We start from the raw sequence: 21,892 nt of genomic DNA, 5'->3' as shown, positions 1-21,892 counted from the left end.
TCCCTCCTAAAAAGCCGCAACACTGCCTTCAAGTCAGGGGACAGGGCTGCGTATAGGGCGGCCAGGGCAGACCTGAGTAGAGGCATCAGGAAAGCTAAGGCTGCCTATAGGAGGAGGATTGAAGATCACTTTGCTGACAACGACCCCAGAAAAATGTGGCAGGGGATCAATCACATTACCAACTACAGAAGCAATAACCAGGCAACATCTAGGACTGATGCCTCACTGGCTGAGGATCTAAACCGTTTCTTCGCCCGCTTTGAGACGACCAAGCCCTCAGCTGCCACACCACTTCCACCCGCCCCCAGCACTGGCACACTAACACTTAGAACACACCTCACTTGGTGCTCCCTAAGGGTTAGTGAATCCCAGGAAGGCGGCAGGTCCTGATGGAATACATGGAAAGGTTCTCAGAGCATGTGCTGACGAACTGACCAGAGTCTTCACTAAAATCTTCAACCTTTCCTTGTCATCAAACACCGTCCCGCCCTGCCTCAAAACCTCCACCATCATCCCCATCGCCAAGAAGACAGCTGTGGCCAGCCCAAATGACTACAGGCCTGTTGCACTTACGCCTGTAGTGATGAAGTGCTTTGAGAGACTGGTCTGTCAGCACATCAGGGCCGGTCTGCCTCCCACTCTGGACCCCCACCAATTTGCCTACAGGACAAATCGTTCCACCGAGGACGCTATCACCATAGCGCTCCACACTGCACTGAGTCACCTGGAGCACCGAGGAAGCTATGTGAGAATGCTCTTTCTGGACTTCAGCTCAGCATTCAATCATATCATCCCGGAGATCCTGGTCCAGAAACTGTCTCACCTGGGACTCTCCACCCCCATCTGCCTCTGGATCAAGGACTTCCTGACAAATAGACCACAGTCTGTCAGACTCGGCCCCCACCGGTCCAGCACCATCACACTCAGCACCGGGTCTCCACAAGGATGTGTTTTGAGTCCCCTCCTGTTTACGCTCTACACATCCGACTGCTCCCCTACCCATCTCTCAAACACCATCATAAAGTTCGCGGATGACACCACAGTGGTTGGACTCATCTCAAGGGGGGATGAGTCGGACTACAGAGATGAGGTCAACAGACTGACTGAGTGGTGTTCAGTTAACAACCTCCAACTGAACACCACGAAAACTAAAGAACTCATCTTGGACTTCAGGAAGGGCAGAGCAGACCCGGCCCCACTTTACATTCACGGGAGCTGTGTGGAGAGGGTACACTCCATGAGGTTTCTGGGCGTGCAGATATCTGATGACCTCTCCTGGACTGCAAATACTACAGCGGTGGTTAAAAAGGCCCAGCAGCGTCTCCACTTTCTGAGAGTGCTCAGGAGGAACAACCTGGAGGAGAGGCTGCTGGTGACATTTTACAGAGCCACCATAGAGAGCATCCTAACGTACGGCATAACAACATGGTATGCAGGGTGCTCAGCTGCAGACAGGAAAGTACTGCAGAGGGTCATCAACACAGCCCAGAAGATCACTGGCTGCTCTCTGCCCAGCCTGGAGGTCACTGCAAACTCTCGGTACCGCAGCAGAGCTGGCAATATCATCAAGGACCACTCTCACCCCAGCAACCAACTGTTTGAACTATTACCGTCAGGCCGACGGTACAGGTCACATAAAACCAGGACAAACAGATTCAGGGATAGCTTCTTTCCCAGAGCTATCACCGTAGTAAATAAACACAAAAACAATTGAACCTATTCCATACCGTCACTGTCATTATATTAATGCTGCTATTCTGTATATATTGTACATACTATTGTTTGAGTACTTACGATTGTTTTTTTTGTACTTTTTATATTTTACATTTATATTTATTATTGAAACTTGCACCAAGGGAGTGGCACTCCAATTTCGTTGTACTCTGTACAATGACAATAAAGGCTATTCTATTCTATTCTATTCTATTCTATTAAACAGCAGACTGCAAATCAGACAATTACCAACAGGTGAGTTCATTATCTCTGGAAGCAAACCAAAGAAACGGGAACTGAAGCGGGATCCTCCTCTGCAACTGAGGGTGTGGTTAACTCCCAGCTATGGACGGGGGTGAGGAAAGAGAGTACACGTGTTACTTTTTTTTCATACAAATTTGTATATATCTAAATATCTATTTGCCTGAGTCGTTTTCAGGGTTGGTTGCTGTTCATGTGCGTCTCATGGAATCCTGCTCTATGTCAACAAATGTCAACGTTGGTGCTTCAATTTTACTTCAGTCTCATTGTGAAACTACTGATGGTTGGGTGGAATAACATCAGCAATCTCAATACATCTCTTACAGTGCAATAATATCCTGGTCACAACATTTATGTGGATGTTATTTTGACACATTCAACCTACTTAAACACACAGCTCCATAGCAACGGCAATCCACAACGGCAGTGGCCTCCCCCAGCATGACAATGCGTTACACCACACAAAACTGCTCAAAGAATGCAACAAACAGCCCAACGTATTGAGCCAGCATCCAAACTCCCCAGATCCCAGTACAATCAAGCATCGGTGGGATGTGCAGGAACAAGCCGATCCACAGAGGCCTCGTTGTGCAACCGATGAGACCCAAAGGATGCTGTGCAATTGGCCTAATGACAGACAACACAGCACAGCCGCAAGGATCCTCTTGTCCATGCCTCAGCAGGTCAGGGGTGTTCTAGCAACATAAGGGGGATCTACTCAGTATCAGGCAGGTGATTTTAATGTCATGGCTCAGATTTTTGTTGTAAAATGGAACAGAAATACAGAGAAAACAGCAAAGCCAGCATTCACCACCTGAAGCCATGTTTAATAGCTGGTTGAATGGAAACTTGGGAAAGGCATGTGGAAACATGAAAACCTATCATGTTTAATACGATAAGTCATGTATTCACTTTCAGAGAAGACTGTGTTATAGGAAGCATTTATGTGAATGAGCTGTTTGAAAGATTATCAACAATGTTACCATTCCTTAAAATTTATATGAAACAGAAATCAACAGGCAACCGCTGAGTGAACACATAAACACTCTTAGAAACAACCACAGGGGAAATATGTACTTAACACTCACACAAGAATATTCATACAAACACACTGCACTATCAAAACACAAGTCCAGTCACAACCAGAACAATCCAAACAACAAACAAAGGATTATTAAGCTCAACCACAACATCAAATAACCCCAAAATTAAAAACCACTACACACATCGTGAAAAATACGACAGCAGCAGAATTTAGCACGAAGCAAAGCGTAAAAGCAAGCAAAGCAGTGTCATCAGCCTTAAAGCTGTAAGCATTCAAAACACAAAGCAAATCCATGACATCAGCTCATGCAGATTAACAAAAGTGTGAGATGCACAGTTACTCTGGATATCAAGTTATATCTTTGTATCTGCTGTTTCAAACATCACACTGCAAACTCCACATGGCAGCTAATATCAGATGACAAATACTTCCTAAAGCAACATTTTCAATTGGAGCATTGAGCAAATTGAATATGAAGTATAAGGGGAAAAAATATGAAGATTACCTTGTCTGTGACAATAGTTCGATTGAGGTGCTGAGTTTATGTAGTCAAGTCAATTGCACAGTAAAATAATATGAATATATTACTAAATGATTCCAGAACTACAGTCCCCAAAGCCACTTTGTCAATATAACTCTTTCAGAGAACAAAAGTCATACCTCCACCACCTAAAAGAATGCTCCACCAACTACAGGTGAAATGTTTAACACTCAGGCATGACTACATAGATTAGGTACATCAGCAAGCCTGAACACGAGTGAAAACAAATTAAAAAAATAAATAAATCATGTTTGCAAAAGTATCAAATGGCCACTTACCCAAGCGAGGTGCTGCAGGCGTCATTGTGCTCAAAGCCATCCTAAAGTTAAATGTTTAAACCTTTGGCATTCAAGATGAAGTGTGTAAAGTGTTGTATTTACGACATACATATGTGCAAGGATAAATGCAACAACCAGCCAAATATACGTCTATCAAAAAAAGCTGGGAAAGCATACAGCGTGTGTGTACATACAGCACTATACAGGCAAGAGATGAAATAACCGTCCATTTAAGATTTGTAAAGCAGGTCCAGCAGCGATACTATAAAGCACACAAAAGTGAAAAACCAAAGATGAATGTCAGTACACTGGTTCAAAAGTGTCAGAGCCGAAGCAGTAAATAAGCTGTTGCAGTCAATGTGCTGCTCTGAGTGAAATTTTTCCAATGTTTCTGTAGGGAAAATGTGAGTATGATGGCCTCCCCCATGTGTCAAAAAAAGCTCTGAGTATCCATGAAGGCAGTATTACAGAGAAATAATTATGTGAATGTGCTGCATACAAGATTACGCTGATTTACATTTACATTTCCTACAGCCTTCTCAAGGGTGCAGAGAGGGTGAAGAGACCAGGAGACAATTATATCCCCTCAGAAAAACAATGCCAATGACAAAAATATTTTCACAAACTTATGCAGCAAGTAGCATCCATAGAAGTCAAACGCTAACTCCTTCATAAACAGATATGGAAACATGGGAAATGAACATGAAACACAAAAAAATAATGGCAATTATTTATGTTTTATATGCAGTGCGTGTCTCATAAGACTCATTACAGTGACCATTTTAGCATTTTTAATAGAAACCATTTGTATAAAATGCATTGCATGAGGCAAATGTGGGAAGGGCCTCATTTGCGTGCAAAATCCTCACATGATGCAAATGTCTCATTAGGCTTACAGTATGCCTTAAACATGGGCACTTTACTATTAAAGCTTTTCAGAGAAGCAAATCAGAGGTCTCAGAGACCAAACATGAAAAGCTATAAAACATCAGTGGTGAATTGGGAGTTGTGTTTTTAAGCACACAAACACTGGCTGAAAAAAAAAGGCAAGGGGATCATCTCTGAAAAAAATGAAATAAAAAAATAAGGTTGCAGCGTGATGTCACAAGGGGCCCTTGTTTTGTTTGAAATGTTTTGTTTAGCTAAATATGTGAAGAAAAATTGTTTTCACTGCACTGAATATATCAAAATTCAACTGCCAAGATAAACAGAAGCTCAACCCTAATAACAAGACGAAAAGCACAAAAGAAGCATACAAATGCCCTCAGTGCATTGTCAGTCATAGTGCCAAGCACTCAAACACTGACTTACCCAAAACCAAAGCATAGACACAATATACTGGATCGCAACAAAAACACAAATAGAAGCACTTACCTTTGTGAGGATAAGAAGGCTGCAAACCAAAGGCTGCTAAGTTGGACTTAGCAACTAGGACCCGTTCAAATGTGGAGCTTCTTTCAATGCTTTAGTGTTTTGGCCTGCCTTCTTGTTTTGTGGAGGTTGAAGTAACTGAAGATAGCAGGCTAACTAGCTAACGACATAACAACTTTTTTTACTACTTTATACCTCAAGAGGTAAGTCTTTGACTATAGTATCCTGTCCTCTCGTTTTTCCATAGAGAGTAAGCAGAACTATACAAGCCACATTTTTTTGCACGCCACGTCATGTTTAAAGATAAAGATAAGATTAAGGCTTTTTACTAGCTATCACTGGAAAGTAGCATGGATGGGAGAGCTAGCCACTTAGAGCCAGTTTCTTTGTCCAGCAGAGACTCCAGCGCTCTTTGAAAACTTTTAGTTTTCCACACACCACTTATCAACTTCACCCCAAGAAATGCAAGTCTAGACTGCAGCAAACCAAGATTCTGGAGCCTGCAGATCACTGTGCAGTTTGGTTGCTGGATGATTTATTTGTGGTAGCTGGCAATAAAAGAAATAAAGGCCATTTGCTCTGCTGTCCATGTGCCATAAAAATAATATTTTTTTCTTTAAACAACACAACAAGACAGATAGAGTTGAGTTACTTTAATTTAGAAATATGTATGCTTGTGTGTGTGTGTGTGTGTGTGTGTGTGTGTGTGTGTGTGTGTGTGTGTGTGTGTGTGTGTGTGTGTGTGTGTGTGTGTGTGTAAAAGCGTATGCGTGTGTCTGTAAATGAAAAATGTGGTGAAAGGGAATGCAATTCTAGGCAATAAAAAATTCAAACCATCAATACAGAATAAACAAATGATCACAGTAGCAGCAGTGGGCAGAAATATGACAAATATGGGAGTGATGATGATTCAATAATTTTTCATTATGTTGACATGAGTTTAAGTAGTTATGAGAAATTAAATAATAAGATCTAAAAAAAAATGAAAACAATAAGAAATTAAACAAAGATAATGGCAGGGTGTCTGCACGGATCTATACAGTTACAAGTTTTAAGCAAAGATAAAAGAAGGGAGAAAACTGATCAAAAGCTGTAATAGGTGTAAGGAAAAAAATATGTACTGTTGTAATTACAGAATAGTTAATGCACATTAGTGTCAGCAGAAAACATAACACTATCATTAATTTTTAGATTAACACACTTCCAATGGTTAGACAATACTTTGTGTTGCCTATGAGAAAGTAAAATATAACTAAGTAATAAAATGAATATATTTATATAAGATAGTGAGATCACAGTTTAGAAAGAAAAAGAGAGGAAAAAGAAAGCAAAAAGCTACTGTATTTTTCGGACCATAAGAGGCACCGGATTATAAAACGCATTGTCGATGAACGGGGCTGTTTTCATAAATAAGGCGCACCGGATTATAAGGCGCATTAAGCGAAACAAAACAGTCAGATAAGTCAAACTTCACTCAACTCATTCTTCCTGCTTCCTCCACTTCCGTAGCATTGATTCATTAATGTTGAATTCTCTTGCAGCTGCTCCATTCCTGTGTTGTTGCAGTATATTAATGACTAACCTCGCATTGTGGATAGATTATCTCACTTGTTCTCCTGACTGAAGTTTGGTCCGTTTACAGCATCCCAACATGCGATTGCATTTGTCCCTAACCATCAGAAACCCTCACGTTAACTTTTATTGAGTGAAAAAAAAAGTTAGCATTCATCCCCTAGCTTCACTATGTTTATGTTATACTAGCATACCTGAGTTGCTAGTGTGACGCCCACAAGTGTATGGTCACAATTGTAATTTTTTTGTGAATTGTTTTTGATGTAAAAGACCTGATTTTATGGTGGTATTGCACTTTTCATTTAGAGTTTTGGACAATGTAATTGCGTGGCATTGCCACAAGGGGGAGATAGTGGTGAGTGCGATATGCCTTTGCAACGCGTCTCTGCCTCAGACGAGGAAGAGCCTGCAGACTAATCGCAACTGATGTCTCCTGTCTCTGCTTTTCTGTTAAAAAACAGGTTAGTGGTTCAAGTTTGCTCACTGCAATGTACATATAAACCAAAGAAACCTTTTTCTGTCTTAGTGTAAAGACCGCGAATATTGTGAGAGAGTGTGTTTTCACCGATTGAGAGAAAGCTAACTATACCGCCATTTGTAATGGAAGCCGCCATTTCACTCGTAGTCTAAATAGGCAGCTGGTCTTATTACCTGTTTTATTTTGTGACAAACGCAGCTCTTAAGACGCTTCTTTTATCCTGACATTATTGGAAGTTACAGTTGATTAGGACCTACCCAGTTCTTATGTGTCAAATGTAAATAATCTGATGTATACTGTTTGTGGATGATTGTGAACTGTTTGTGAGCAATGGAAGAATATTTTTGTTTATTGGTTACAAATGTAATATATTGTTTGAATCTGTTAAAGTATAAGGAATGTATAATGGTATATAAGCGGGTTAATTGCAGTGTTAGTGGTGCTGCACAGAAATGTTTTTGATGCTGAAATGCAGTAGAATTGGTTACAGATTTATTGTAAATAAGGACACTCATACAATGATTATTTTGTAAGTTTATTCTTGCAAGAGTGCAAGGTAACCAAAAGGGTTTGAGCTATGGACCTAATTGAATGTTTGTGTTGTTAAAAGAGAAATGTGTGTGTCTAAATGAAAAGAAAAGGACGTTGTTAAATTCTGTTAATAAACCAGACGAGGAAGAGCCTGCAGACCAAACGCAACTGATGTCTCCTGTCTCTGCTTTTCTGTTAAAAAACAGTATAAAAACAGACCCCATCGAAGGCCTGTAACACTAGCAATCACGTAGCAAATCATTATATACCAGCTAGCCCAACTTCAGTAATCCTGCAAATGTCACTGCTGTTTAGTTTTCTGTCTTCCTTTATGTTGGAAGTGATAGCAGAGCTGTACGTTTTAATTTTTTCAGAAATCTCTCAGTCAGAACATGCTATATCATGTTTAGGTGGAAACTAGTGAGCTAACTTCCTGCTAACTTCTAACTCTGTTAGATTTAATAAATCCTGTTTTCATGGATGCCTGGATGTTAAACTTAATTGTTACACCTGGTAAAGCAGCAACGCTGATCATTTCAGTACAGATGAAAGAAGACAGTTTTTAACTCTCAGCGATGCCACAGTGTTCGTTCGAGTTTGGGACCTGAAGTGGACAGAGATCCCATAGTCCTCCGCAAGGCTCCTGAATATGGTAGCTGTAATGCTCAGGCAATTCATCAAGCGGTGCGGCTTCATAGCTTACCAAAGTCGTACTAAAACATTTTTTGACAGATTTTTGAGCACCGTGTGCCACATAAAACCGCCTCGAGGTCAGTAAGCACAACCAGAATTCATACATAAGGCGCATCTGATTATAAGGCGCACTTTTTGACAATTTTTGAGAAAATTAAAGGATTTTAAGTGTACCTTATAGTCTGAAAAATACAGTAAAGAAAAGTCAGTTTCATTTAATCACCAAAAGCAGACCAAGAGAGTTTGGTGTTGACACTGTATTTAATGGGATAATAGGATGGTTTCAGTGATCTAAAAAAAAATCTATTAGTAAGGCCTAGGGATGGGTACCGGGTTCTGACATAAACGGTAGTAACCAGACCGAAAAGCAGCGCACATTTCGGTGCTTTATTTCTGTGCTTTTTTTTTCCTGAGATGTCATACACTTTGGATTCTAGCCAATCATTTTACCTTTCCAAGGATAGTAGGCGGGCCCAGGTACGTACATTCTTTTAGAGCAGAGCTACAGATTAAAAATGCCCAAGGCGAAGCGGTGAAATTCTGGCTGTACTTCACAGCAAAAGATGCAAACTCAGCACCCTGCAACAAGTGCTTTAAGGTGATACTGTGCAAAGGAGGTAACTCCTCAAATCTGATGAAACACCTGGCGACGTATAGCATTTTGTTAAAAGCCAAGAAATGCGCCGTATTTGATAGCTTGCTGCAAGACTTCACACCGTGCACATCTACTGCGGGTGGGTTGCCTGTTATCAGACCCAGAGTTAGCAACATCCCCCAAAAACCCGAAGAGGAGAGGCCTGGCCCCTAGCCCTGCCAGTGTAGCAGAAATGATGACGGATGATGATGGCAGCAGCAGCCGTTCTTCTCTGTAGCTTAATGTTGTTCGTGTGTAAGCTAACCACGTTATTAAATTAATGCATGTAAGGTGAACTAGCAAACACTGTCGTAGTTATAGTGGCTGTCTTCTTGTTTGATGGCAGATGCTCCCTTCACCCTGGCCAAAAAGGCTAAAATGACCAAAGAAAAAGTGGAAAACAGTTAAACATGAGAGGTTTTTGGACAAAGTTTGTGTTTTTTCCATTGATTAAGCACTGCTTCCAGGCAAGAGTGATACCATAAATCCCCTATAGCTGCAGAAAAGGCTAACATTGTTATCTTTTTACAAAAAAAACAGCTGAACATGAGAGGTTTTTGGACCAATTTTATGTTCTCCATTCTTTAAGCACCGGTTCGAGCACCGTTTAAGCACTGGCACCGTTTCAAAAGTACCGGTTTGGTACTGGTATCGGATAAAACCTAAACAATACCCATCCCTAGTAAGACCTAGTTTTAGACTAAGTCAAAATGGGAATCATATAAAAACTTGTGACAAATTTTGCTTTTTTTAGTATTGCACTGCAATAATACCTAAATTTGAATCATATGAGATGTGCAAAATGGCTCTCCTTAGCTCTACTTTTTAGTTAACACAAATTTGCACATTTTACCATGCTGACACACTAAACTAAGATAGCAAACACTTTACTTGTTAAACATCAGCACTTCCATGTTTGCTTGTTGACATTTAATTTAGCTCAAAATACCATGGAGCATATGTATAGCTTCATATTAGTAAGTGGACTGGTACACATAGTGCTTTTCCATGTTACCAGGCCACTCAAACCTTTTTGAACTACAAGCCTCATGCACACATGTACACACAATCACACATGTATTTATACAAGTGTTTTTTTCTACACCTAAGCACCTTGTCTAATATAACACTTTAACTCCTCAGCCACAGCCACAAGGTGTATCATCATACTGTATAATGTCATTCCATGTCATGTTTCGTTCCTAAGTAGAAATCTAGCTCTAGGTATGTATGACTTATCCAAAATCACCCTGGAAAGTGTAAAAGTAATTGCAGAGTAGTGAAGATGGTGGCCAAGGAGTATGAGTGTGAAATTCCCCAAAACCCTGGCCCTTATGATAATAAGGTTAATGATAATAATAACAACACAAAAAAAAACATTACAACAGCAATCAAAATTGACTTATTAAACCATATATCAAACAGAGACACAATAAAAATATGCATGTTTAAATGTAGAGGAAAAATATTCACAAGAGAATTGATATTTACAACTTATCACAAAAAAAATCTCATAATGTTTATGTAAATAAAGCATGTGAGTGTATAGGCTGTCACAGAAAACTGTGGGTAGAAGAAGGTATTATAATTTTCATATCCACTTGGATCCCAGTCCTGCAAATTTCATCATCACAAAAAACGGACTCATTGAATTTACATACAATACACCAACTTTACATGTGCCCAGGCTAATCTCCCAAAATCCCATACAGTTGAAGGCAATGGTTTAATTTTTTGCTAGTCAATGTGATGGTCACAGAAACAGCAGAAATATAGAGGAAAATGGTGGAAATCAAGATTGCTCCGAGGGGCTGCTTTGCCATTGAGTTAGTTGTGTTGATGGTGACATCACCAACTGCACAAACTGTCTGTGAGTCAGTCCACTGATGTCAGCTGTCACATACAAACAGCTGCACCAGCTGATATCAGAAGCCTCTGGCTGTTGCAGTCCATTAGATGCAGTGTAAACACATGTGGGTATTTAGTTGGTTGAGATAACATCGGCATCATAACTCTGTCATGTTGACAGCAGATCTGAAATTATAAAAGGACTCGTGGAATGGCCAAATTTAACCTCCTAAGACCCAAACTTCTTCATAGCATGCATTTTTTAATTTAAAAGAAGTTAAAAGTTTAAGCACCTTGTTTTTTCCAAACTGTGAGCATGATGTTTTTAATTTTACTGCAGTTCAGAGCTTTTGCCACAGTCAGCTTCCACTGACTGTATATAGGGAGGACCCAAATGCAGACAGGCAAAATGAAAACTTGATTCTTGACAGAAAGCAAGCCGTTTATTGTGGTTGATTAGAGGGTACAGAACAAAAGGCAAAACCAATGCAACACTAAGCAAAAACCTAAAATGGGAAGACTAGAAAGAAAACTATGGGCAGAAATCTGTGCCATCAGAAACTGAATTTGAATAAGTTAAATTCAAATTTGAATTGCTCGGATTGAATCTGAATTGTAACTTGAATAAATGCTTTTAAAAACTGAATTTGAATTAGCCTAATTTGAAATTCAATTTATTGGTTTGAAAATGATCATCACTAAATTGAAATAAAATTTTATATTTTGAAAATGAATTCATTTGCTTTGAAACCGTATTTTATCCTTTAAAAATTTAGCTCTCGAATAATTTCAGATTCACTTCTCACCATTCAGTTTCAGTTCTACAATTCAATTTCAGTTCCAAAATTCAGTTTTTTTTGGGACTTACATCCAGTTCAAGAGTAATCGAGCACAGATTAATTCGGTTAGTATGTTATATGTATATATATGTACAATATAAGAGTGTATGCATTACTGAATGTATATACTAAATATGTTTTTCTACATGTGTGAATATATATGTGTGTGTATATACATATTTTACAAATTAAATAGAGTACACAGTAAAATAAAATATATAAAATATACAGAGGTTGGTAGTTGGATATTGTGCAAAACAGTGGCATTACTGTACAGTATGGAGTGCATAATGTTGAAGTTCCAGTAGTGGAGGTGAGGTGTCTATGACGTGTTCAGCAGTCTGATGGCCTGGTGGAAGAAGCTGTCTCTCAGTCTGCTGGTACGGGACCGGATACTGCAGAACCTCCTTCCTGATGGAAGTAGTCTGAACAGTTTATGGCTGGGGTGACTGGAGTCCTTGATGATCCTCCCCGCTTTCCTCAGGCACCGCTTCCTGTAGATGTCCTGGAGGGAGGGAAGCTCACCTCCAATTATCCGTTCAGAGCACCGCACTACTCGCTGGAGAGCTTTGCGGTTGTAAGCGGTGCTGTTGCCATACCAGGTGGTGATGCATTCAGTGAGGATGCTCTCAATGGCACAGTGATAGAAGGTCCTGAGGATGCGGGGGCTCATGCTGAATCTTTTCAGTCTCCCGAGAAAGAAGAAGCGCTGTTGCACCTTCTTCACTGTTTTGTTTATGTGTCCTGACCACGTAAGATCCTCAGCCAGATGTACACCAAGGAACCGGAAGCTGCTCACTCTCTCCACAGCAGCGCCGTTGATGGTGATGGGGGTGTGTACTTCTCTGCACCTCCGGAAGTCCACTATCAACTCCTTTGTCTTTGCGACGTTGAGGGTGAGATGGTTGTCTTGACACCAGTGGGTCAGGGCGCTGACCTCCTCCCTGTAAGCCGTCTCATCACCGTTGGTGATAAGACCCACCACTGTAGTGTCGTCCGCAAACTTCACAATGATGTTGGAGCTGTTAGTGGTCGTGCAGTCGTAGGTGTAGAGTGAGTACAGGAGAGGGCTCAGTACACACCCCTGTGGAGCACCAGTGTTTAGTGTGATGGGGGATGAGGTGATGCTGCCCAGTCTGACCACTTGACGTCTGTCAGACAGGAAGCTAAGGATCCAGCTGCAGAGGGAGCTGCTCAGTCCTAGATCCTGCAGTTTCCTGTCAAGCTTCGAGGGAACGATGGTATTGAATGCTGAGCTGTAATCTACAAACAGCATTCTCACATACGTGTCTCTCTTCTCCAGGTGTGAAAGGGCAGTATGTAGTGTCAGGGCTATGGCATCATTAGTGGACCTGTTGTGGCGGTATGCGAACTGTAGAGGGTCCAGTGAGTCGGGTAGTGCAGAGCAAACGAAGTCCCTGACAAGCTTCTCGAAGCATCTGCTCACGATGGGGGTCAGGGCTACAGGTCGCCAGTCATTCAATAAGGAGATGGTGGAGGATTTGGGTACAGGGACGATGGTGGCCATTTTGAAGCAGGCTGGGACTACAGACAGAGAGAGGGAAAGGTTGAAGATGTGCGTGAACACTCCAGCCAGCTGAGCCGCGCATGACTTGAGGACGTGGCCGGGAATCCCGTCCGGACCAGTAGCTTTGCGTGCGTTCACCTTCTTGAAGCTCTTCTGCACATCCTCCTCAGACACAGTGTGCGCACTGACGTCATCCGCGGTGCGCACACTGTCCGGTCTCATGGTGTTTGCTGTGTTGAATCTAGCGTAGAATACGTTTAGATCCTCACACAGAGAGGCCGTGGTCTGCGGTGTGCAGGTTTTCCCTCTAAAGCCTGTGATTGTGTTTAGTCCCTGCCACATACTCCGAGGGTTGTCAAACTGTTGCTCCACCCTGTCCCTGTATTCACGTTTGGCTGCTTTGATCGTCTTCCGGAGTTGGTAATGTGCATGTTTGTAATCCGATGTTTTTGCAGAGGCAAAAGCGGTGCTCCGTGCCACCAGTGCCGTGCGAACATCTCCGTTAATCCAGGGTTTTTGATTTGATTTAACTGTTCTGGATGGGACGATATCTTCCACACATTTTCTGATAAATCCGCAGACCGAGTCTGTGTACTCATCGATGTCATTAGCAGCCACGTGAAACATTTCCCAGTCCACGTGATCAAAACGGTCCCGCAGCGTAGACTCCGATTGGTCCGACCACCGGTGCACCGCCCTCAGGGTTGGAGCTTCCTGTTTCAGCTTCTGCCTGTAGGCGGGCAGGAGCAGGATGGAGCGGTGATCTGATTGGCCGAATGGGGCGTGGGGGGGCTTTGTACGCATCCCGGAAAGAGGTGTAGCAGTGGTCAAGTAGCCGGTCTCCACGAGTGTTGAAATGGATGTGTTGGTGGAGTTTTGGTGAAACTTTCTTCAGGTTTCCCTTATTAAAGTCTCCAGTCGTGATAAACGCCGCCTCTGGGTGTGCGGTTTCCTCACTGCTGATTGCGCTGTACAGTTCCCTGAGTGCTCGGTCAGTGTCGGCTTGTGGGGGAATGTAAACAGAATGGCCGACAATCATCAGGTACTCCAGGTCCGGTGAGCAGAAGGATTTGACGGGTGCACGTTCGCATAATCACACCAGCTGTTGTTGATCATGAAACACACACCACTGCCTCTGCTTTTCCCAATAAGATCCTGTGACCTGTCCGCGCGGTGCACAGAGAACCCCGGTAGTTGTATTGTGGAGTCCGGTACCTTGTCCAATAGCCAGGTTTCTGTGAGGCAGATCACGCAGCAGTCCTGCATCTTTCGCAACCATGAGATCCGTGCCTGTACCTCGCACAGCTTGTTCTCCAGAGACTGCACATTAGCCAGTAATAAACTGGGTAACGGTGGTCTGTTAGTGCGCCGTCTCAGTCGAACCAGAACGCCAGATCTTCTCCCTCTGTGTCGGCGTTTGCGGCCTCCAGGGCCAGAGAACAAAGACGTCTCAGGTGAGATGAATGGGGGGTCTGCAAATGGAGGGTCCGTGTTGCAAAACTTGAACTCCGGAAAGTGATGAGAAAGTCCGTCTTTTATGTCCAGTAAGGTTTGTTGGTCGTACACAAGGAGACATGTGCTACTCGTGAAAAAATAAAGGAAAAGTAAAATTAAACAAAAAACAGCTGTTGCTTGGGGGAGCTTGCGACAAGGCTGCCATACTGGGCGCCATCTTATTGCTTAGTTGTCGGGTCACCTCCTGAACTTCAGCCTGTCAAACATAGCAATGGAGCAGTATGTTAAAAAAAAAAAACTAATTAAGCATGCACTCAGTACCCTAAGAATTATTATGGTAGTTAAACACAGTGATAGTCACATATCATATCACTTCAAACAGAGGTGATCCAGTAATGCTGCTCTAATGAACTAGACTAACTATTCACTTTAGCTAAAGTTATTAAGTTAGCTAAAGAGTTGGGATGCTGTGTAAGACATAAATAAAGCTAAAATACAAAGGTTTGGACACCGTTTTGCATGTTTCCCTACTGTAGGGGTCTCTGCAAGCATACAGAGGGGGTACTCTGAGAGGGTCCAAGATGACAACTTTGGAATTCTACTAGAAACAGTCGATCATATTTGTTTGTCAAAGCTGAATCCAGGGCAAACTACGCTAAATTAGCGTTTTTAGCTAACAGCTACAATAAGCATAAAAGTTACTGTATGGCTATCATTTATTAACATGACGCTTGTTCTTATACATGTAATACATTTATTACCAACCTGAGAGTTTATCCGCTGGTCATTCGACATGACGAATGACTTCTGAAGTCTTAATTCAGCTCAAGATGCTGTAGATTCCCATCAGTAACACTTTCGGTCCGCTAGTAAAACGTAGTTCTATTAATCTGCGCTCGATTACTCTTGAACCGGAACCAGATGTAAGTCCCAAAAAACTGAATTTTGGAACTGAAATTGAATTGTAGAACTGAAACTGAATGGTGAGAAGTGAATCTGAAATTATTCGAGAGATAAATTTTTAAAGGATAAAATACGGTTTCAAAGCAAATGAATTCATTTTCAAAATATAAAATTCAATTTCAATTTAGTGATGATCATTTTCAAACCAATAAATTGAATTTCAAATTAGGCTAATTCAAATTCAGTTTTTAAAAGCATTTATTCAAGTTACAATTCAGATTCAATCCGAGCAATTCAAATTTGAATTTAACTTATTCAAATTCAGTTTCTGATGGCACAGATTTCTGCCCATAGAAAACATGAAACATCCTAAATGTGAAATTCTGGCATGGATACATGAAAACCTAGAAATATGGCAAGAACATAACAGACAACTGGACACTGAACAGAGGGACACAGAGGACTTAATCAGGGAAGTGCAAAGACCTGGGGAACACAGCTTATATAAATGAACATGACGCCACAGGGGAATCAAAACTAAACACACTGATCATGGAATACAAGACTTTCAAAATAAAACAGAAAACATGGAGACCTAAACTTGGATGCGCAAGTTTGACACGAGACAAAGCGAGGGAGAGGGAAACGTAACCACAGGAGACACAAGAAGGAGGAAACTAGACATGATGGGCTTTAGAAACATACATGGACACACATGACAGACAGGGGAGGCATGAAACAGGGCACGGGGAGGACACATGTAAACAGGAATGGGACACATGTATATAAACACAGACACACAGACAGGGACAAAGAGGACAAAGACACACAAAGGCAAGGGAGACCAACACGGGGGACATGAAAGACTTCCACACTGAAGACACAACACTATAACTAACATAGTGGGGAAGACAGACATGGGAAGAACCTAGACAGACAAGAACTAAACAGGGAAACAGAACTCAATATCAACAGAAGTAACTGAAGCCTAAACTATAAACACCTGCTCTGCCACGAGGTGACCTGCTCTACCTCCAGGCTGTAGCTTGTAGCTGTAGCTGCACTGTAATCCCTAACAGTTGTCCTAGCTCATAACTAATAAGCTCATAACACTCAAATGTCGTTTTGTAGTTAAGCAAACTATAAAGTATTGAGCTCTGTTGGCTTTTATGCAGCTTTAATTGAATAGGGCTCAATATCTTTTAGCTAATTTGTTTGGAACGCTCAAAAAGTTTAAGAAGCATATATTAGTGACGTTCTGGTGGGTGGAGTCTTGTCGCTCCTTCAGGAAAGCTGAGTCAGCCATCTTGAATTTACCTTGATGCGGGGAAGATTTGGCCAGACGTGTGGATTAAGAGTCCCCAACTTCAACCCACCACGACCACCACCTTATTTCTTTTCATCAACTGCCATAAATTTGGTAAGTCTAACGTGTTTTTGTTTTGTTTAAATTTAATTTCGATAAACATTCTTTTTTTTTATTTTTTACTGGAAATACATTCGTACTTTGTGCACAGTGAATGTTTGTTATAAATGAATTCGAATCCAAGTAATTGTAATTTTAGAAATTTTCGAATGTGACAAATACGTAATGTTATTTCAAATTAGAATGGTGTAACGTTTTGGCGGTTTTCCGTGGGGGACAACATTTCCCATAATGCATTGTATTCTTGCCCGGGAAGTTGACGGTGGCAGTTCTACCTCCATGCATTTGAACTTTCTACTAAAACTTTCCACTGTCCGTTTCTACCGGTTGTCGTATTCGCCGGTAATGCACGTGCGTATTGTGAGTATACTTATTTCAATAAGTGTCCGTGTTACACAGTCAGTAGTTTACGCTGTTGAGCTGTGTGTGTGTGTGTGTGTGTGTGTGTGTGCGCGCTAGCATGAAGCGAACAATAATAAACAACATGAGTGTGTTATCATGATGGTAATTAGACACATGTTTGTATTTTTTCGTAGTCTCAAATGTGTGGTTGTGAGATAATCTCGAAATCCTTTTAACAGTTTAGAGGGGTATTCCACTAAGCGAGCTCTACAAGTCAAGGCTTGCGGAAAAACGCATCGCCTGATTCAGCCTAACATTATACACTGGTCGAACTCGGTGCTACGAAAGAAGTTCAGCTAAATTGTTCGCGCTAATTCGACAAGGCTCAGCCAGCCAGACTGAGGCGCCTCCTTGACACCTTTAAGCCAGACCCTATCGATCTTTGATAGATAAATGAAATGAAATGAAAATAAAGAGCCGCGTTCTGCTCCCAGGCTAAGAAAAAATCATTGATGCAGACTGTGCGGATCACAAATACTCCCTAACCTGTAAGGCTGGGGTGTCCAAACTTTTTTCACTGAGGACCACTTACTAGAAATTGGGTAAATAACCTTAACTTTAGTGTATTAAAGATCACAAAATCACTTAAAAGTGGTCGAATATGTTATATTGTTGAATATAATTAAAGACAAAACTGCTTTCATCACAGCTTTCCATAAATGGATCTTTATTGATTCATTCAGAAAAAGCTTTGGTAGCTTATTTTCAGAACAGGAGCCTCAGATTTCTTCTTAGATAGAAGATTTACAGCACAGAGAAAAAACAATAAAAGGGAAAATAGGACGGGTAAATTTCAAGTTTGTTATTTAAGTTATTAAGCTTAGCAACACACCTATTAACATTAGTTTGAAACTGTTAACATTAACAGACTGAACTGGACTTAATAACAGGAGTGCATATAATCTTAGTAAATTATTGTGGTGAGTATCAGCTGCGCTGGGTATGTAAATCGGGCCATCCAGCTGCTGTGCTGATTCGACGTCACTCGTGCCAAAAATCTGGACAAATGTCACTTGATCAAGGAGCAGATCTGCATAAGATGAGATCAGCTGACTACGTGTGTGTGCTGTGCAAAAAATGTTTTTGAACATTAATAAGTCGTCTTTGTGCACATATTGTTTACAGATATGAGACTGCAAGGAGCGCTACAGAGAATCAACATTTCACCAGTTGTCAGTGGGTGAGTTATATAATTTGTGTCCTAATTTAAATAAAAAATAAATACAAAGAAACTAGAGAATTTTGCCCTGAATTATTCAAAATTTTTAGATTTTTTTGGGTTACCCTTCAAGATTGACAGGTTTAGCCCGTTACACAAAAAGTTTGGACACCCCTGATCTATAACAATGACAATCAGAACATGGCTATCCAACACTTTGTTTTTACTCTGCATTTGTGTAAATACTATTCTAATAGATATTGTATGTTCATCTAGGAACAAGCATGATGTAAATACAAGACGGGCCCTCGTCCTTCTTGCACTTCCTGTGTACCTGCGTGAAGATGCCTCCACGTTATTCAGGACTTGTGATGTAAGTGTACTGGCCTCAGCATCAACCCCTTTGCCTAGCTGTTCAGTCGAACATATGACATCGCTCAGAACTCAAGGAGAACCAGGGTGTATATCAGGAAGGAGGTTCAACACAGTCCTCATCTGACTTGTTTTCTCCCATATATCAACTATTGTTGAATAAGATTGCAAGAAGATTGTTACGCATAAACCAGAAAACATGAAAATAGTTGAAAGTTTTTATCCGCAGATTTTTTTTGTATAATAATCTATCTCCCTTTTTAAAATTCAAGTGTTCTATTTTTTTGGAGGTGCCATGTTGTGGTCAGAGAAATGTTTGATAAATAACAAAAACAAATATCTTGGCATATATTTATTATTGAAAACACTTATTTAAACATATGTTTTGAAACCAAACCCAAATTAAGATTATTGTAATGCATCATGATAATGCAATATCAAATTAAATCGTTGACATTATAATTAGGGGTGGGTTTTTATAATCGATTCATCGATTAAAATCGATTCTGGCTTGGATAACGTAAAATCCATCCATCCATCTTCATCCGCTTTATCCGGAGCCAGGTCGCGGGGGCAGCAGCCTAAGCAAACGTAAAATCGATTCATTAAAATCCTGAATCGATTTTTTAATATAAATTTATTTTGCCCGAAATGCCAGAATCTCAGGTGACATCTCACAAAATTTCAAGAACCACCAAACAGTTAAGACAGTAAATGAGAGCAGGTACACGGATTCTGCACATAGACGTAAACACACAGCGCGACCCGCGGATCAGAATCAGTTAGATGTCGCCTTTCTCACGGTCGGGGCTGAAAGCCGACAGCTCGCTGATTCTGATCTGTCGGCGGGTCCGCGCTTTGTGTTCACGCCCTTTATGCGCTGATTCTAAAGCTGTTAGTTTGATCTCTCTCCAACAATATTGACCGAACCAGCAGCAAAAGAAGATCCAAACGCTTCACATAAACATCATGAATTCACTCTGACTTTTACTGTTTTGCTTCCATCTCTCTCTCTCTCTCTCTCTCTCTCTCTCTCTCTCTCTCTCTCTCTCTCTCTCTCTCTCTCTCTCTCTCTCTACTTCAAGAACAGTTTCCCTTTCTTCATTATTCGCTTGCTTGTTACGCACAAGTCTACTGTTGCTTACAGCGCTGTCGGCCGCTGTTTTTTTCCCTTTTACATTCTTCCGAAAAGAAAACCTAATTTCTGCTGTTCAATACTGAACAAATTTAAACTTTTTAAAATTATTCAAAATGCAAAACGCTTAGCCGTGTCTCTAATAAAACCGCTGTAACGTCAGAGGTAATGTTCATATGTTGATTAATGGTTTTCTTTCGTTTTTGATGTACTGCAGAATATTTTTATAAAATCCCAGGCCAGGAAAATCACCTTCATGTTTTTCTGTGTTTTATTCTCAGCTACTTTGACACAAAGGCATCTGCTGTGACGCTCACACCTTTGATAAAGTCTTGCGTGTGTCAGCTTCCTTTTTATTGATACAAAAATATGTAAATGTACTGATCTGAATTATATTTCTGACTGTCAAAATTTCCCAGAATTAAATCGAATCGTGGATCGAAGCGATTCGGGACCTTGTGAATCGGAATTGAATCGATTCTAGAAATCAGTGACGATACCCAGCCCTAATTATAATCCTAAAAGAAACGTGTGACTTATGAAGATTCACACCTCTAATCAATAGCATGATTTGTGTCCTTGTGGGGCTGAACTCGTTCTTGTATTATTTTTGTTTTGCAGTCAGCAGATGGTCCAGACCTCACTGACACTCCTGTGGCTCTGCTGACAGTTGTCACGGATGACACTACTGATTCGGCCCTCTTCAGTCCCGAAAGCATCTGCATCGTCGTTGAGGATGAAATACTTGTGAATGGTCCCACAAATCTGGCTGAGTCATTTCTCCTGCTCTTTGGGTACATCTATGCACTAGACCTACAATACCCAAAGAAACTTGAGCTTACATTCACATTTATCCAGAAGGTTGTGATGTGCCTTGAGGACAACAAACCACTGAAAGGGCGTCTACTGATGCTGAAGAATGATTTGTTCAATGAGTGAATCACTCACAATGGACTACTTGTTGAGCTGAGTATTGAGGAAGCTTTTTTGTTTGTTTGTTTTTCCTAATCATTTGCCTCTTCTACCTCACATTTAAGATGAATGACTGTTCAGTTCACTATTCATGTTTAATGTTCTGTTGCCTAATACGTAAATGCACTGCCTTGATGTTTGTTCCCTATAAGTACAGCAGTGGAAACCAGTACTGTTTTTTTTTTTTTTTAATGTATTTTTAAAAAAGAAAGTGAGCTGCAGCTGTCAAGGTACAGTAAGTGTTAAATGCCTCAATGTTCTAATAGCTGCAATTGCTGTTAATACTGAAAATGTTATTGAATTTTAGAATTGAGATGGAGACCCTTGGAGTCTTTTTCTCTTGTTTTATTTATGAAGCACTTTTTTATGAGTGAGCTCTGTTGTTTGTGCCTTTTTAAAAGCACATTGTGTTTAATAAAAAGTTGTTAAATTGTTAGTGTTGTTACTTTCATGTTTTCTAACACTTTTAGCTGATTATAATTTACTGGGCAAACAGTTTAGAATTATTTGTAAGTGTATTTCCCACAGTATTTTAAAAATATTGAAGATTAAGTGTTATTTCCCATATTATAAGTTAGAAAATATGAAAAAGTTTGAGTTTATTTCCCACATCATATGAGTTGCAATATGTAAAATATTTTAAGTGTATTTCCCACCTTAATTAAGTTGAAAAATATTGAACATTTTGAGTTTATTACTCCCTAATTATAAGTTGAGGAATATCAACATTTATGAG

The 21,892-nt window shown here is 40.7% G+C and overlaps 1 protein-coding gene across 2 annotated transcripts in view; it reads left to right on the top strand.

Moving 5' to 3' along the window:
- Positions 1 to 21,678, top strand: part of LOC146665243 (uncharacterized) — a 466,438-nt gene extending 444,760 nt beyond the window's left edge. The window contains exons 2-5 of one of the 2 annotated variants that reach the window (XM_085412800.1): positions 16,749 to 17,110; positions 18,644 to 18,698; positions 18,954 to 19,050; positions 20,806 to 21,678. In XM_085412800.1, the coding sequence (XP_085268926.1) occupies positions 18,646 to 18,698; positions 18,954 to 19,050; positions 20,806 to 21,123 (468 nt within the window). In that variant the 5' untranslated portion in view covers positions 16,749 to 17,110; positions 18,644 to 18,645 and the 3' untranslated portion in view covers positions 21,124 to 21,678. Of the gene's footprint in view, positions 1 to 16,748; positions 17,111 to 17,161; positions 17,477 to 18,643; positions 18,699 to 18,953; positions 19,051 to 20,805 lie in introns of those variants that run through there. The other variant, XM_085412799.1, reaches the window with a different exon arrangement.
- The last annotated feature ends 214 nt before the right edge of the window (positions 21,679 to 21,892 follow it).

Source organism: Rhamphochromis longiceps, linkage group LG7 (assembly GCF_057381845.1).
Source record: "Rhamphochromis longiceps isolate RC_006_pf linkage group LG7, R_longiceps_female_GT1.1, whole genome shotgun sequence".
Classification (NCBI taxonomy): Eukaryota; Metazoa; Chordata; class Actinopteri; order Cichliformes; family Cichlidae; genus Rhamphochromis; species Rhamphochromis longiceps.
Note: the sequence above shows the minus strand (reverse complement) of the source record. Positions and strands in the feature narration are given on the sequence as shown.